Source organism: Gavia stellata, chromosome 2 (genome assembly GCF_030936135.1).
Source record: "Gavia stellata isolate bGavSte3 chromosome 2, bGavSte3.hap2, whole genome shotgun sequence".
Lineage (NCBI taxonomy): Eukaryota > Metazoa > Chordata > Aves > Gaviiformes > Gaviidae > Gavia > Gavia stellata.
This window is the reverse complement of record NC_082595.1, coordinates 96364827-96382288: the sequence shown is the minus strand read 5'-3', so window position 1 is coordinate 96382288 and position 17462 is coordinate 96364827. Positions and strand designations below refer to the sequence as shown.

The 17462-nt window shown below is 45.7% G+C and overlaps 1 protein-coding gene across 1 annotated transcript in view; it reads right to left on the bottom strand.

Moving 5' to 3' along the window:
* Positions 1 to 2407: 2407 nt before the first annotated feature.
* GRHL1 (grainyhead like transcription factor 1) overlaps positions 2408 to 17462 on the bottom strand; it is a 42033-nt gene continuing 26978 nt past the window's right edge. The window contains exons 10-16 of the mRNA XM_059835477.1: positions 11496 to 11547; positions 9042 to 9181; positions 7600 to 7637; positions 7409 to 7497; positions 5550 to 5635; positions 3716 to 3780; positions 2408 to 2522 (exon numbers count right to left, since the gene is read on the bottom strand). Of these exons, the coding sequence (XP_059691460.1) occupies positions 2408 to 2522; positions 3716 to 3780; positions 5550 to 5635; positions 7409 to 7497; positions 7600 to 7637; positions 9042 to 9181; positions 11496 to 11547 (585 nt within the window). The remainder of the gene's footprint in view (positions 2523 to 3715; positions 3781 to 5549; positions 5636 to 7408; positions 7498 to 7599; positions 7638 to 9041; positions 9182 to 11495; positions 11548 to 17462) is intronic.

Below are 17462 nucleotides of genomic sequence, written 5' to 3'. Positions count from 1 at the left end.
CGAACACAAATCCCAAAACACTATGTTTCACGTAAATCATTAAAAAAATATGGTGGGGAGGAACTTCAAGTGGTCACCTAGTCTCAGCACCAAGGGAGAATCAACTACACTTGTTACAGTCCAGAGATACCTTTGCCTAGCCTGGCTCTGAAGACCTCCAATACCAAACGCCACTGCCTCCCTGGGCAACCTGCTCTTCTCACTAGAGAAAACCACCTTAACACCTAACCTGAATTTCTGCAATTTAAGCCCACTACTTCTCACTGTGCTTGCGATGGCCCAGGAGAACACTTCCACATGTTGGGAGGCTGCTCCCCTCAACCTTCCCTTCTGAAAATGACCCCTCACCAGGCAACTCATCCAGCCCTACCTCCTCAGAAGCCACAAGCTCTGGCTGAAGGACCAGGCAGGTCTGGCCTCTTTGGGACATCCGATAGCACTAGGCTCTGCTGGAAGGGCCAGGCTCAGCACAGGGCACAGCGCTCCAACGGAGGCCTCGGTGATGCCAAGTAGAGCAAAAGGCGGGTCTCCTATTTCTTGCAGGCCATGCTCCTGTTTATCAACTCAACATGGCATTTGCTTCCCTCTTCCAAACAGCAGCATGACACAGCTGAACAACATTCGGTTACAATTCGTTAACCATTAAGTAGAACCGTTAACCATTAAGTAGAATCATATCCTACTTTTCCCGACTATTTCTGCAGCCTACCCAGATTGACCTTCACGTCCTAGGCGAGGCATGTGCAGCTTTCTGCTATCTGAAAACGTTATAAACCTCTTTCATTATCCAGATCCCTAACAAAAGCACTGAGGGACACTGGACTTGGTACTCACGCTCATCTGCTCACCCTGTAACGCAGGTGTTTGCCTTAGAGCCAAGTGCTGCTGTTTAAAGGTTCCTCTCTCACTTGCTACTAACCAGAGAGTGCCTTTCCTTCATAAGCACATGCACGCGATGAGTAAATACTGTACAATCTACTGCACAGCAGTATTTTTTGGAGGTCTTTGGCACTCCCAGCTGGGGGTACGCTCAGGACACCTGCTACCAGCTCCCCCTGTTTGGTCTCTCCACCTCAGCAGCAAGTCAATACGATGTACCTACACCGGGAACACTTAACCTTCTTGCAGCCCCTGGTCCCTGCTAACGCTTGGCCTGCTGAGCTGGGATGCCACCCTTCCTCTCTCAAAAGCCTTGCCTGTGCACTTCCAGTTGTTGACATCCTAGGACCTCCCAAGCTGGCTCTGACCCATGGGTTCACCCAGCCTGAGCTGCTGTTGCAGGCAGCATCCAGCTGAGCCTTAAGTATACTGCTACAGAAAAAAAAAAAAATCCACCCTCCAGGAGACCTTCTTCCTGACTCTCAGAAGTAAGATTTCAAGGAAACTGCATCTGCTCCTCTTGGGACCCAGCTCTCAGACTCAGCCCAAATTACCTCCCAGGGCAGCAGTACGCGGCCGTTTCAGGGCTCAAACTGGCAGTTCATAAGAGAAGCCAGGACCGCTGTTGGCTGGCTGTGCAGGAGGGTTTAGGAGAGAGCCAGTACCTTTTTGCTTCCACACAGGAAGATCCATGTTGAACAAGCAGGTCTCTTGTGCCTTCTATGAACGTACAAACGCGTGCTCACCTTTGGTGCATGTTAAGGGTTTGTCCGTTTTTAAATAGCTACGTTAAATATCTGTTTTCTCTGTATATGGCATCCTTTTAGATGGGCTTCATTGCATATATTCATGGTATATACAGAACACCGTATTTTATATATATATTATATATCACTCCTATGTACACATTTACAAACCTTCAAAAATATATTGCACTTATATACAATATAGCTTCATCTGATGAGAGTTCACACAGTTACTAAGGCGAGTTCTTCATAAGCAAGGCAGTTTTACATTCCCCCCAAACGACACAAGTGATTTCAACAGTCTGCCCTGTTCAAGAGTAAACATTATAAAGACTTTTCTCCAACCTGCACGCAATTCCTACTAGTATCAATTAGTAGTTTTGCAGCTCTACCTAGCAGAAAACAGTCCAATAAAATGGTATTAGCTGATAACGGGCTCAAACATGGTTACTGAATAGATAAATAAGATATCACCACTCTAAAAGGCCACCTTCCAGGAGTTTTCCCCTCCCATATTTACTAGTGTTTTATACATGCTCTCTATCTAATCACTGATCTTTGCTCGCTCATTTCAAGTGCAAATAAGGTCATGAGCATTACAATGTTCCTTGGAAAGAACAGAAACACAAATGTATTAAGCAAAACCACTGCTCTGCTCCCCAGAACAAGTCAATACCTGGCTTTCTTCTGGAGAAGGTGATTAGTGTTTTGCCCAACATACTAAATTATGGTAAAATGTTCACTTGAGACCTTTGTTTAAAATCCACAGAGGTTCTGTGACCTTAGATCTCAGTCAGAGTGAGCTTGTAAGATCCTCCAACTTCTTCAATCTGCAACTGGAAGGTATCTTCATTAGAATAGTGTTTCACGATGTTATCATCCATGTTGACCAGAATTCTGGAAAAATAAATCAGGGATATATTACAGTTCTAAATGCCAAAGACAGCAAAGGCACACTCAAACCTCAGAGAGCCTGAACTGCCCAGGGGTAACACAAGATCCCTGTTCACCTATCTCTGACTCACTGCTTCCTATAGCAGATCTAGCTGTCCTTACCCAAACCTGCCATCAAGGCTTGCAGCCATGCTTCTAGGACCTGAACAAAAGGGTTAAGTCTGGCTCCTGGACCAGGGAGGGAGAGAGATCTTGGAACTGGCAGGAATCCTTCCGAGGCTGCAGACACTTGGGCAACTGGTTTGTTTGACAGTTATAAACAATCAGTACAAAATGAAACCGCCAATGCGTAGCCACTTCTTTCATTTGCCAGAAAGGTCACTACCTGTGTGTTTGTGTGCACACATGCAAGTGAGTGTGCGCGTGTGCAAACACACACACAAAGCTGTCCTTAGCAGTGGTTTAGCTACTGTCAATTTGAAACTTTCGCAGTTATTCTGGTTGGGTAATTCTGCTATGAAAGCACAACCCTTGAGACTACATTCCAAGGGTGATTAAAGTACATAATTTTCTGGCCAGAGGGGCTTTGGGGAAGGGGCTGAGACATCAGAGTGACTTTAAAGAAAAACCAAGAAAATTACTGAGAGAGTAAAAGGAAAAAAAAAAAAAGACAGACAATGTTCAGGAACTCAATTATTTACGCTACAAAATAAAAAGACAGTGGAGCGTGGCCTCTGTGGGGAACAGGCACTTCACAATAAAGTTCTCTTCAATGTAGCCCAATAAAGACAACCAGGTTTAGTAACTGTAGCCAAATGCAGACATAGCGCGTACAGTTAACCACTGGAAGAATTTAACATGGGTTGAAGTAGGTTCTTCATCACTGGGAGTCTTTAAACAAACTGAACTCTTCTTCCTCTGACATGATCAATTCTGGTTCAAATAGCAATTAACTCAGAGAGGTTCCGTGACTCGTATTTACCCAGGAATTCAGACTACATATTTCTATAGGACCCTCCTGGTCTTCAGCTCTATGAATGATGTTGGAATGTGTGTACGTTGTATGCACACACACCCACCCATAAGTAGCATTTGCATACGTGCGGTGCATGGAGGAATTATAAAGCAGATTTGCTGACAGGTTTGAAAAAAGGAGTTCATGTTCTCAGCCAGTTGCTGCATAAGTACATACTCACCCTTTTTTACATTTTTTGAAGATTTTTCCTATTTTATCAAAAGGAACGTCATACTTGTCAGATATCTAGAACAAAAGAAAGCAAGCATTGGTGAAGCAAAGAGACTGCTGGCATTGTCTTACACTTACTATTTTACAGAAAGGAACAAAAAAAAAAAGGAGGCCTGCAGATGCAAACAACTGCTCTGCCCTATAAAGGCAATGCTAAATCGTGAACTATAGCATCAGCCTACAGATGAGAACCCCTCCTTTGCAGTTTGCCAACTTCTGTGCAAAAAATTTAATCATGTTCTAAACCTGGCCACTGACTTCTCATACAGCAACTCCCTGCCCCCACACATTAAAAAAACCACCCCACACCCTGGTTCTTACCCTCTCTTGGCTCTCTGTTCTCTTAGCATACCAAAAACCATTTTTAAATTCAGTGTCAGAGGGATCAAGTGAAAACTAGTCATCACAGCAGCCAGTGCAGGAAGAAAATAGCAACAGAGCAAAGACCTCTGCTGCTAAGGACATGACCTGATCAGAAATGTCCCCCTTACCCAGCAGGGTGACCTCAGTGTGACACCACAGCCACTAACCATGGCACTTCACCATACAAACCTCCAGAAAGCCATGAGGTCAGTAACCTAAGCCTGGTTTACTTTGGCAAATTGCTCTATCACACCAACAGCAAGTACCAAACCAAAACGCCGTTTCAGGATGAAAAAGCACAGGGCGTTTCCTCCAAGCTACAGTTGTGAGCTCTTCGTTCCTTACTTTAAGAAGTCCAAGTGAAACAACAAAGGTGCATCTTGACTTCAGGACCATAGGGTAAGGGAGGACTTCACAGCCTTCAGTCTCCCCATTAGCCCCCACCTCCAGCCTGCCTGTGCTGGCAAAGCCCCACAGCCGGGCAGAGAGAGCTTCAGGTTACAGAACTATCTCTGGGTCCCAAAGCTAATGGCAAGACCCGGCTGTACAGCCCCAAAGCCTCCGTCCTCTGAGCGTCAACGAGGCATTAGTCACAGAAAGAGGCAGCCAGAAACGTCAGCTTTGAGCTTGCGCCAAACATTACACCATTCCTCTGAGTTAAGCTCTGCATTTCCTTTGCAGCACTGCAGCAGCAGGGATAGCGGAAGGCTATTTTGGAAGTCAAGTACCAGAGAGCAATTTCACGCACGTGTGCACAGATATATAAAAGTCTTCGAGCACACTCAGAAGCTGGGATTTGGAGCTCTTCATAAGCAGGTTATGAAAGGAGAGGGGACACCCCCAAACAAGGCTTTGAAAGACTGAAATAAACCCAAGACACTGAACACATTCTGGAAATCAGTCCATCTTCTAATTAAAATACCCTCTCTGACAAAAGGGATATCCACAGTGGGAGTCTGTTGGCTGTTTTGATGCAGCTAGGAAGAGACCTACACAGCTGCTTCTGCAGCTTGGCCAAAGCAGAGCCTGCATAAGAGGCGAGCCTAGAAAGCTCTCTTTCCAGCAGCACCTGTCATTTTGGGACTGCCCCAGGTATCCAGTCATGAAGCTTGACATACCCAGATTTTCAGGAAGGCTGAGAAACACCTTCTTACACCCAGACCCCACAGATGTGGGGTAAGGAACTTAAAAGGAAAGCTTCCTGAAGTCGCTTAATAATGAATCAAAGCATTATTTACATTAGTTTCCATGTTATTAAAAGGAAATCATCCTTATGCTTCTTATCCAGAAGAGCAGACACAAGCTGTGATTGAGTGTCTAGCTCCTGCGACTGTACAGTGTATAGAGCCTGGATAGCCAGGGACTACACTCGCTCTTTCTCAAACTGGAGGCAAGGACTGTAAAACAGCCTTATTACTTACTGCTTCCATTAGACCTTTCAGAGACGGTGTCTTTAACATTAGTGCATCAAAGACCTCCTCTGACTCTTTTCGGACATACAGCAACACTGAAAAGCAAATTGGAGAGAGGAATTAACTGTGTAATTGCTCCTCAGAAAAGTTCTGCATATGATAGTGGCCAAGCACACAGTAACATACACTGAGGATCTTATGAAGAGACATACATACGTTGAAGATTGCATCACCAACATGCACAGCTAGGTTAGCTCAAAACATACCTTTTGTACACAGAAATGCTACATGCTCAAGCATCTTTATTGTCAAAATACATGTAAATTTCTCTCTATTTGATATTTTCTCTATTATTTGAAAACAGGTCATATTTGACACACACAAAGGAAGAACACAAAACAGGGAGCTTTGAGACTCTTAGGTCCCTCCACATCTCGCAGGTCACTTGCCACAAGACTTTGCACAATAAAATGATTTGACAGATGCTACCACAGCAGGTGAAGACATCCTGGCCACCTCCTCTTTTTTAAATAATTTATTTGTACAGTCCTCTGCTCCTCCTATGCTGTCTTATCTCTCTTCCTATCACTTGCCATGTTTCAGTAATACTCATACCACTCATACTCATACCATCCACACAATGCAGACTTAGCTTCCTGCTAGGGGGGGAACAAAAGAATAAGAAACCCAATTAAGTAAGCATCCCTAGCATTCTCAAGCTAGCAGAGAGTCACTGTATGTAACATCAGCCTCATTAAAAACTGCATTAAGGCTGAGGAATAAGACATGAGAGCAAGAAAGCTTGTACTTTAACAGCTTTTCTGTCTTTAATCCATCTTCTAATGACTAGGTATTGCAGCCTGGATTGTTTACAGTAGTTCATCAGCCACAGCTTTGACACACCTGCAACACAGACCAACTACCGGCATATCTAATTGAACAAGGTGAACTCAGGACAGCACAGCACCTTGATGGATTTCCTCTGCTAAAGGCAGGCTTAAAAAAGGAGGACTGTAGATTTAAAAAATGAAGACAGCACACACACTCTCAGTTACAGCACAGGTTGGATGATACACCAACCAAATGAAAATGAGACCCGTGGGATTCTCTCTATGGCATACAGCAACAAGAAAAACCAGGAAGTCTAATTTCCTTTTATAAAACCCATCCTTCCTTACTAGTTTATCCAGACTACAGAAGTGCAGCCCCATTAAGGTCAGACTTGCTACATTTAACCTTTGCGGCATCACAAGTTTAATCCTCCTCTTTTAATCCTTTAAGCTTTGTCGTGGTCCTTCCACACATGACTCATCAGGAAGGTAATCCTCTACACCATCTCCTTCCACAGCAACATCCAATCCCACATCAAATTGTAAAGGTTGACAACAGATTAAAAATAAGCAGAATATTCTCTCAGTCTGGCTCTTAGCAGTGAACAGCCCATTTTCCAGCACCATGAAAGATGCAACAGTTTTATACCCAGAACCAGTTCTTAGCATTCATTGCTTAAAGTCCTAGAGAAGATTTCCAGAATATTTTGTAGTGGATTATGTGATGAATTCTCTCCCCCAATCCACCAAGGAGATTGGTAAACTGCTCACCTCCTCTGAGTCTCTTTCCTTACAGGTTCAGAGCCAATCAGTGTCTGAGTTGGCAGAAAACCCCCAAAATTCTGACATTGTAAAAGATTTGCAGAGCTGAACTACATCCTGATACACAAACTCTTTCTATTACTACTCAAAGCCAGAAAAATCAGGCTAAAGTACACTGCAAAATAAATTAAAACGCCTCTTTAACTTCAGATGCATCTCTCTATCATGACGGAGAAACACTGCAATAATTCAGCCTCTGAAAGAAGAAAATAATACCTCTTTTTGGTTCTTCTATTCTGCCCATCTTATTTGGAGTAGCAATAAAGTCCTCTTCACCGATATAGGCTCCTCTTTTCAGGTTGGAGCTGTCATTGACAGGGCAAAAAGTCAGCAGTGGTACAGTTACAGGGACTTACCCCTCTGTCTGAGGGCAAGACTTCAGTAGGCTGAAGTAGTGCAGCTCTTACCTTTCGCCCTCCAGTTCTTCTGAAGTAACAGGAAGGACCTTTTAAAACAAAGGGGAGATTTCCTTGACATACGCAGAAAAACAGATGCTAAATTAGCTAGCTAGTAAGAACCTTATGTGGTACTCAGTCCTCGGAAAACACTACAAAGGGCTCTGAATGCTACAAAACGAAGTTGTATAAGGACAGACCCATTAGCTGGTGTAACATGGTCTTGTCAGCAATGCTCTCCCCATCCTTCTATCTGTTAATAGCTGCCTAGCAATAGCTTTACTTGCGTCAAAGCGTCACTAGCATAGAACAACAATCCTGCTGCATCCGGCATGAGCAGAGGTCCAACAACATCAAGTTAAAGGAGAGGGAACCCCTGAGCCCATGGCAGGAGTTGCAAGGGATAGGCAGATGGCTCACCCACCCAACTCACTTGTAAGCACATCATTACAGGACATAGGGGAAACCAAGGCTGTCAAGTAGGGAGCCAGGCACAACTACACTACTAGAAGATAGATGCTTTGGTCCAAGCAATAAACACTGGCCTTCGTTTTAATACGCAAATAATAGTTGAGCTTAGGGTTATGAAAAATTTATCCAGAACTGATTTCCTCTTATTATCTTTTAAACCCCGTATCAAACAGCACTTTGGCTTAATCTTTCAAAAGCCAGTAAGCATCTTCTTTAATTTATCTTTATGAAAAAAGGTAAAGGATCTCAGATGAGAGAGACAGGAACACACAAGAGCTAACCAGCTTTCTATCTGGACTGGCGTAGAGTCTTCTGACATACCTCAGCACTAGAGTCTTTGTTGGAAAACATGTGGAAGAGTCAGCCTTACGGATACAAGTTTATTCTCCATCCCTGCTAGGAGTTCAGGCAATGCTCTTAAAAAGTAAGGTTTAGATTATGTTAGAGCATGCCAGAACTCCTGGCACAGGAAAGTTCAAGATTTTGAAACTTGGTTGCACTCTAATTTTTTCCCTTCCAGTTTCCTGTCAGCTGGGACTTTCCAGGAACACTGAGGCAGGGCGCTCTGGCAGCAGATCACAGAGCTGACATACTTGCCAGTTCCACAGAACGGATTTTCACCCTGCAGTAGCAGGCTGGATGAGCCCGTGGTCTACAGCAGCGCACCAGGAACCCAACGGACTTTACAAGACAAAAATCAGCCTGCAGTTCATTCAATGAACTCTCAGATGGAGATGCTGTGGAAAAATCCTTTCAGGTTCATGGAAACAGGAGTTCATAGAAAAGTAATTTAATCAGAAAACATTCCCAGTTAACTCCAGCCAATGCGTCTAGGACCAACATCTCTTGCTCACATAGGACTCGGCCTGTATTTGTTTACAGCATCAATGCAGACAGTCTGGCATTTCATATGTATGCATCCCAGGCTTTTTAGAAGCACATCCCATAGCCTCCTCATCCCCACACCCATGAGCTTTACTTACATGAGCCCCACGCTGAAGATTTGCAAAGTGAACGTCAGGAATGAAAAGGACAGGCTGAGTGTCTAGATCCATGAAGGGCTTGAAGATGGTGATGTCCGTACGCTTGTGTGAGGGAAGCATGGGCACTTTGACATCAGAAACTGCAGAGACCAAAAATTGGAATAGAGGCTAGTGAAGGCACTGACAGGGCTGTGGCTTTCCTACATCATTTAGAAGGCACATACGCTGTTGAACACGGGCACTCTGTAGTCAGGGTCAAAGGGAGAAGCTCCTGTGGTAGAGGAGTGTGAACCTGGGTTGTCTACCTCTCAAATGAGGGCCTGGACCCTGAGGAAACAGCTTGTTTCAGAGACTAGAAGTTTTTTCTCTCTCTCTCTCTCCCTCCAAGTGAGCTGCTTGACTTTGTTCAGATATTAAACTGGGCTGGAGAATGGCCTGGCCACTCACCCCAACAGGGGAACCTAGGTCTTCCATATACCACGCAAACCATCCAAACAAAGGGCAAAAGCTAGTCCAAGTCCCCCCTTCTTCCTATCCGTTCCCCCTCAAAAGATTGTTGGATTTCCTATACCAGGAAAGCAGAAAGAAGACAAAGAGACAACTTGTAACCCACATGGTTCCATTTGGGAGCATCTCAAAGAGACAGCACCACAGAAGTACTATCACACTACAGAAGGGGTACAAATACTGTTTCTTGCACAATGCTACATTTAGAGTTACATTTCAATGCCACACTTTCAAATTTTACATTTTTGTTCATCCTGGTCACCTCAAGCTGCCAGACCCCAGTTCATCCCTCAGCAGGACCACCGCTGTCTCCCACAGAGCACTTTGGCTTTCATGACGCACCAGCTGATGTGACACAAGCCACCAAGTGGACAGACTTCACCCACAAAGACCCGCTTGGCAGAGAGTGAGGCAGGAGGTACCTTAAACTGCACTTCAGACACGTTCATGTCAAACTGACCCCAGCTGAAGACTTCATTTTACCAAGTGGAAACATTTCAATTTTGGGTCAAATTGACTGCAAACAAAACTCTTCATTTCTCATGTCGCCAGTGGAAAATACACCTTTTTTTTTTCCCCTTGCAAAACAGATTTTTTAAAGATTGCTCAATCCCTGTAAAAATAACTTTGACCAAAAGCCACAAACTGTTTCTGCTGTTGATGAGTCCATGCACACACGGCATCAGTGATCCTGGAGGTGGGTATAACAGCTTATGGCCTAAAGCAATCAAAAACTTCCCACACAAGAACTAAACAGCAATGGATTGTACCTTCCAGGAAAATAAAGGTCACATCAGGCTAATCCCAAGCCTAGGAAATTCATATTGGAAAGCAGGTTTTGTAAAATCATAAGATCCTGGAAATCGGTACTGAAACTGCTTGCGCTTTCCAGCCGTTACACAAAGGGCTACATGCAGTAATCTTTTGGGAGCCGTTGGGGCTACCACATTTGTGAAATGCTAACAGTGTGCTAAGCCTACCTTTCACGATGTACTTTGGGAAAAAAACCCCGAACACCCAGCCCCTCCTGCAACTGCCCTTGAGCAAATGGGTTCCCTTGTAGCATTATCTTCTTCTGAAGCTGCTCCAGCATCCTGTACCTGCTGCATCAGGAAAATCCTGCCCAGCAAGCTGTGAGGTGCACACTTGTTGAACCAGTTGGACTGTTAATAGCACGGCTCTGACAAGCACACTGAGCACAGCAAGGGAGAGCACGCACCTGCCCCGTGCAAAGGAAGAACAGGGAGATACATTTTCCTCTAAGCAGCTCTGCTGGTGAATAACTAGTCATCCCAACACAGGATCTGTTGCAGTCATCTGCAGCAGTTAAAGGAAAGATGCTCAGCAGGAGAAGCTCCACAGCCTTTACATGCTACAGTGCTGAGGCCTTCACATCCTTCACGTGTGCAGAAACAACTTCTATTGAAATTATTTACTGAGGACCACTTTGTTTTAGAAGAGTGATTGTAGCTCTGGGAGGCTGGAGGCTAAGTCCCAAGGCTGCCACTGCCTTGCTGCAGAGTTGTAAACACTTTTTTAACTTAAGTTGAAGTCTAAGTTTAGGATCAAGCTGGAAACATGTGGAACAGCTCTAGTCCTCGCTGCCACCTGGAGCTGCAGGGGCTCCAGCAGGGCCCAAAAATCCCACCATCACCCTGTCACTTCAACTGCTAAATCCCATACTTAATTGGATACACAGCAGGACCCTGTCTTGGACAGGGACAACCATGTAGAAGTGAAGTCTTAAGTGGCCCAGTATGTTGCAAAGCACAATGACTCCATAAGCAACTGCTTAAAACAAGCACTATTCCATAGGGGATAAAAATTTACTTAAGAGTTCTACTGCACAAGTTATTTGTAGCCAAAATGAGATCTAATATTTAACATACTGATGGAATAATTTCTACTTACAGGCATTCAACTGAGAGCTGGGGTCAGTGCACTTGCCTTTTCTTTTGCTTTGCTTTCGCTCTTCATCCCTGATCTTCCTCTCTGCTCCCTGTCAGACAAGAGATTAAGGGAAGGGAGAGAGAGAGAGAGAGAGAGAGAAAGAAGGTATTTTTAGGTTTTTCGGGGTTTTTCAGCTGAGGCAGGAACACCAATTATTCCAGAGCTGTGTTTGTGGAGGTCAGCTCCATGGTACCTGAGCTGCAGGTTTGCCAGACCGTGCCAACTTTGAGATCTGTTTACTTTTGAGTCCTGTTATCTAATGAAATCCAACAACCATATCCAAGATGCAAACACTTGCTTTTCTTTCAAGTCAGATGGGGATAGGATGACAAAAGGTACCCACAGCTATAAGAACTGTATAAAATATGAGCTAAAAAAAATGTATCTGAAGTGTTGAAAAGAATAAAAAAAAAAAAAATCGCAAGTTCCCCCAGTTTAAGAGTTCACTAGATCATCATTAAATCCTGATCTATAAAAGTCACGCCACACTTGGATCACCAAGTGCCAGATATCTTCCTGCACATTGTACATGGAGCCGGCAGCAGTTATACCAGCCTTCACTGATCTCAAGCTGTAGACGTGCATTGTTTTAAAGCAGGCGTTATTTCTCCTTTTTTTATCAGGGCCAGGCTATGGTGGAATCCACAGATACCTAACTGGGTTCATGCCTGCACGGTTCCCGGCCCTCCAAACCAAGCAGCAGTGGGGAGAGCACCGTATTTTCTGCAAGGTGCAGGCAGCTATGACAGACAGAGAGAAGGAAGGAAGAAGGTTTGTACTAGAATTGTGTTCATTCCTCCAGCTCTGCCCAGACCTCACACATGACTGTCGGTTAAGTCAGGGATGTCACATTGCCAGTTGCATGAGGTGATAAGCCCACAGTAGATCCCCAACACTCAGTCCTGGTGCTACCACCAGATTACTGCCCAAACTGGTATACACAAGTTCTACCTGTCTCCCAACACCCTCCTGCAAAGCAGGGTAAGAGGCAACAGTTATCTGGCCACAGGAAGCCATTATTTCTCATTTCCACCCCTGCAAAGCTGCCAAAACACACCCACACCCTTGCACAGTGCTGGAGGAAGACTAGATTAGCTATGGCAAATGAGATGTCAAAAAGCTTGTGGTGGTGGGGTGGGAAACGGTGCCTCATGCACAACGTGGGAGACGGGCAACAGCCCTCCTAACCTCCCATTAAATCAATACTCTATGGGTGGCAGGATGCCTATGCCTGCTAGGTAGCAGTGGGCGTGCCTGCACTAGTAATAAAAAGGAAAATTGGCCTAAATATTTGATGTGCATTAACATATATCACCTTTTCTCCCACCCAACAGCAGGGACACAAGCAGCTTCAGGCAGCTCCTATGAAAAAGTTACTAATGACGACACAGGTATTGCCAGCTTTGCTTGGCCCCGTAAAGCCAATACAGTCCACTATAGTGAAGACATCCCACCTGAACCTCAGCACAGCTGAACCCGCACCCTCTGCAACTTCCCTTAACCAGAATAGTCACAACATCTCAGCTTGACAGCAGAAATATCAGATTTGGCTCCAGCCCTGTTTTATACCTTTCACATGGAAATAATAAAGTTCTGCTACTCAAACACTGTGCTACAGAACAGCACCTGCTTCCTCGAGAAAAATGTGCTAATCCATCAAGAGCACACATTTTGAGTAAACCTCTGCACTCCTATACCTACAGCCAGAGTTCTGCTTGAAAGTCAACTTGTTCCAGGCTACAGGGGCCCCGGTAAACACATCTCAAATCTCACATAAAAAAAGAAAGCCGTGTCTTGATTACAGGCTTTTCTGCCTTGCTATCGGAGCTCAGTGACAGCCGGGATCAGATACTTTTCAAGAAAAGACACTGGGAATCCTGTATTCTGCAATTATGGTAAGAGAGGTTTTCCCAACTTCGTCACCTAGAGAACAGCCTGGAATCTGAAAAGCAAGATTTCACACTCTTGTCTATGTGTTAAACACTGCAGGGTTGGGGTTTTTTTTGTTGTTCTTTCCTTCAGAGTCTCCAGTTGCGTAATGGACTCTTGGGCTGAAAAAGGGAAGCAGCATTTTGGGGAGAGCTGCCATCCCTCCCTCCCTCCTGCAGAGAAACACGATGTATTTGATAAGCAACAGAGATGCAGGGAGAGGACATGACATCGAGTCACAACACACTGTGATCTGGACCCTTCATGACACTATGGAACTCCCCGCTTCCGCACATGGGCTCAGTCAGTTGGATGTGCTCTGAAGACGGAGAGCTGCTCCCTGGCCCTTCTCTAAATGCTCTCTCGTGCTGGGTGCAGCTCTGGTGCACAGCCCACGAGCCATTCGAGCTCTTCTCCTGCCCTGTGGCCACAGCGGCCGAGCTGCCAGAGGATACTGATGGACAAAAAATTGGACATGAGCCGGCAGCATGAGCTTGCAGTCCAGAAAGCCAATTGTGTCCTGGGTAGCATAGAAGTGTGGCCAGCAGGTCGAGGGAGGCGATTCTGTCCCTCTACTCCTCTCCGGTGAGACCCCACCTGCAGTACTGCGTCCAGCTCTGGGGTCCCCAGCACAAGGCAGACATGGACCTGTTGGAGCAGATCCAGAGGAGGGCCACAAAAATGGTCACAGGGACAGAACACCTCTCCTATGAGGAGAGTCTGAGAGAGCTGGGGTTGTTCAGCGTGGAGAAGAGAAGGCTCTGTGGAGACCTCATTGCGGCCTTCCAGTACTTAAAGGGGGCCTATAAGAAAGATGGGGACAACTTTTTAGCAGGGCCTGTAGTGACAGGACAAGGGCCAACTGTTTTAAACTGAAAGAGGGTAGGTTTAGATTGGACATGAGGAAGAAAATTTTTTTTTTTTTTTTAAAATGATGAGGGTGGTGAGACACTGGAACAGGTTGCCTAGAGAGGTTGTGGATGCCCCATCATTGGAAGTGTTCAAGGTCAGGTTGGATGGGGCTCTGAGCAACCTGAACTAGTGGAAGATGTGCCTGGCCACGGTAGGGGGGGTTGGACTAAGTGATCTTTAAAAGGTCCCTTCCCACCCAAACCATTTTGTGATTCTGTGATCATGCAACAGAAGCAACAGCCTCCGTATTGCTGCCCATCCACATCAATGCTGCCTCCAGCCAGCCGCCTTGCACCATCTCTCTCCCTCCAACAGCATATCACTTGCTTGTTCCTACTATCCCATAAAAACCTTTCCACAGCACTGCCCATCAATACAAGAGTAACAGCAGGTCCCAGAGAACAACACTAGCTATAGCCTGTGACATCTTGTATTTAATCTTCCCCATGTGGCTGCTTAGCTGAGATACTATTTACAGTAGAAAAAGTCATCTTCCTCTGGTACAGGTCATCCCCATCCCCGCACAGCCCAAATATTGCTGGGCCAAGCCTAAACAAAGCTTGTGCTGTAACATGCTACAGGATGACACCATTACACCCATACTACTTTACTCAGGTCTTGAAATCACGTAAGATTAGACGCAAACCTAACGTCCTGGGCACCTGTGGACCCTCTTACCACAGAAAGAGCATGAAGGGGAAGACAGAAATGCGTGAAGAAACTTGGTCTTGCAGGCAGCAGCCAAAAACCAGAAACAAGTATCAGCAGCTTTCCCTTCCACCCCAAGCACAGGAACCCTCCTCCTTCACTCCTTTCCCACGCAAAGGCCACCACACAACATTAACTAAACTGTCTGACCTTCCATAGGATGTCTATCGATTCATACACAGTAAAAAGAGACAGCAGAGGACTGCCACGCCAGTGTCTGTGTTCAAAGCCAGTTCAGGCGTGCAATGCAAGCACAGCCTTAACAAAGAAATAGAGGGGACCCACACAGAGGTGTCCCTATTAAGTGGCCACAGCATCATCATTTTGCGCTGTTTTTTTCCAACAGACCTCCACACTATAGACTTGGCCCTCCACGAAGAAAACATGGATAACAGCATGTCTACAGATAAGAGTGGCCAGATGAGGACAAACACGTTAAGGACTGCAATTCATGTGGATACCATAGTAACAATGGTCCTGTAAACATTCAAGACCAGCTGACTGATTACCTAAGATTCAAAACAGGACAGAAAATGGGTGCTCTTTCTGAAATGCCAATGCTCTTACAGAAGCCTGGAGAAGATGGCCAGCATTGGGGTCTATGAGTGTATTGGGTTTGTATGGCAAGGTTTGGGTAGCAGGAGAAGGGGTGGCTTTTGTGAGAAGATGCCAGAAGCTTCCCCCATGTCTGACAGAGCCAATGCCAGCCAGCTCCAAGACAGACCGACTGCTGGCTAAAGCCGAGCCCATCAGCAACAGTGGTAGTGCCTCTGGGATAACACATTTAAGAAGGGGAAGAAACAACTGTGCAACAGCAACTGGAGAAGAGAGGAGTGAGAATACGTGAGAGAAACAACCCTGCAGACACCAAGGTCAGTGAAGAAGGAGGGGGAGGAGGTGCTCCAGGTGCCGGAGCAGAGATTCCCCTGCAGCCTGTGGTGAAGACCATGGTGAGGCAGGCTGTGCCCCTGCAGCCCATGGAGGTCCACGGTGGAGCAGATATCCACCTGCAGCCCATGGAAGACCCCACGCTGGAGCAGGTTGATGTGCCTGAAAGAGGCTGTGACCCCACGGGAAGCCTGCACTGGAGCAGGTTTGCTGGCAGGACTTGTGATCCCACGGGGGACCCATGCTGGATTAGTCTGTTCCTCAAGGACTGTATCCTGTCTAAAAGACACATGGAAAGGACCCACGCTGGAGCAGTTCGTGAAAAACCACAGCCTGTGGGTCTGACTCACGTTGGAGAAGTTCGTGGAGGACTGTCTCCCGTGGGAGGGACCCCACGCTGGAGCAGGGGAAGAGTGTGAGGAGGAAGGAGTGGCAGAGACAGCATATGATGAACTGACCGCAACCCCTATTCCCCTGCACCGCTCGGGGAGGTAGAGAAAACTGGGAGTCAAGTTGAGCCTGGGAAAAAGGGAGGGACGGGGAGAAGGTGTTTTAAGATTTGGTTTTATTTCTCATTATCCTATTCCGATTTTGACTGGCAATAAATTCAATTAATTTCCCTGAGTCGAGTCTGGTTTGCCCCGACAGTAACTGGTGAGCGATCTCCCTGTCTTTACCTCGACCCATGAGCCTTTCGTTACATTTTCTCTCCCCTGTCCAGCTGAGGAGGGGGAGTGATAGAGCAGCTTGGTGGGCAGCTGGTGTCCAGCCAAGGTCAACCTACCACAATGAATCAGTACCTGCCCCTGTAAGTACACAGGTCTGCTCACAGAAGCACTCGCCCAGTGCCTCAAACAAGCATTTGAGTACCGAGTTTGATTCAATGTGGTGACAAACAGTATTTGGTTTGTTGGCCTCTGTCCCCAGCTCTCATTGCCTTACCCAGACCGGATCTGAAAGGCAGCAAATTTCAATGCCATTTCTATAAATGCAAATTGCAGAATCTTCAGGCACCAACCTCACATTGGCTGCAAGTTCACAGAATGAACAACAGTCAGATTAAATACAGAAAAGTAATATTTTCTCCTTCCCTCCCTCCCCTTTTAATTCAGGTACAATTTGCAAAGTATCTGGAGGAATAAAGCAGGAGAAAAGGTCAAAATCCGAAAGGAAAATAAAAGATACACTGGCATTACTGCACTACTAGATTTGCTGAAATTTATGGTATAGACTCAAATGGTTTCCTCTAAGCTATGTACTGACTACGCATCTGCCCTTTTATTAACCGATTTGTCTTACTAGCAGTGGCACAAGCCCGTCAGTAATTTTAGCACAGTGTTAGTAATTGACTGGACAACTTAGGAGTAGAAGATCCTCCCCCTTCCCTGCAGCAAGTCTATACTCACTGCTATTGTAGAGAATACAGGTTGGTAACACACAAGACTCCCGGATAATGAAAAAGCTTTAGATGACTTGCTTGCCTCAGTCTTATTTTAGGGGAGGAAAAGGAAAAAAAAAGAAAAAAAA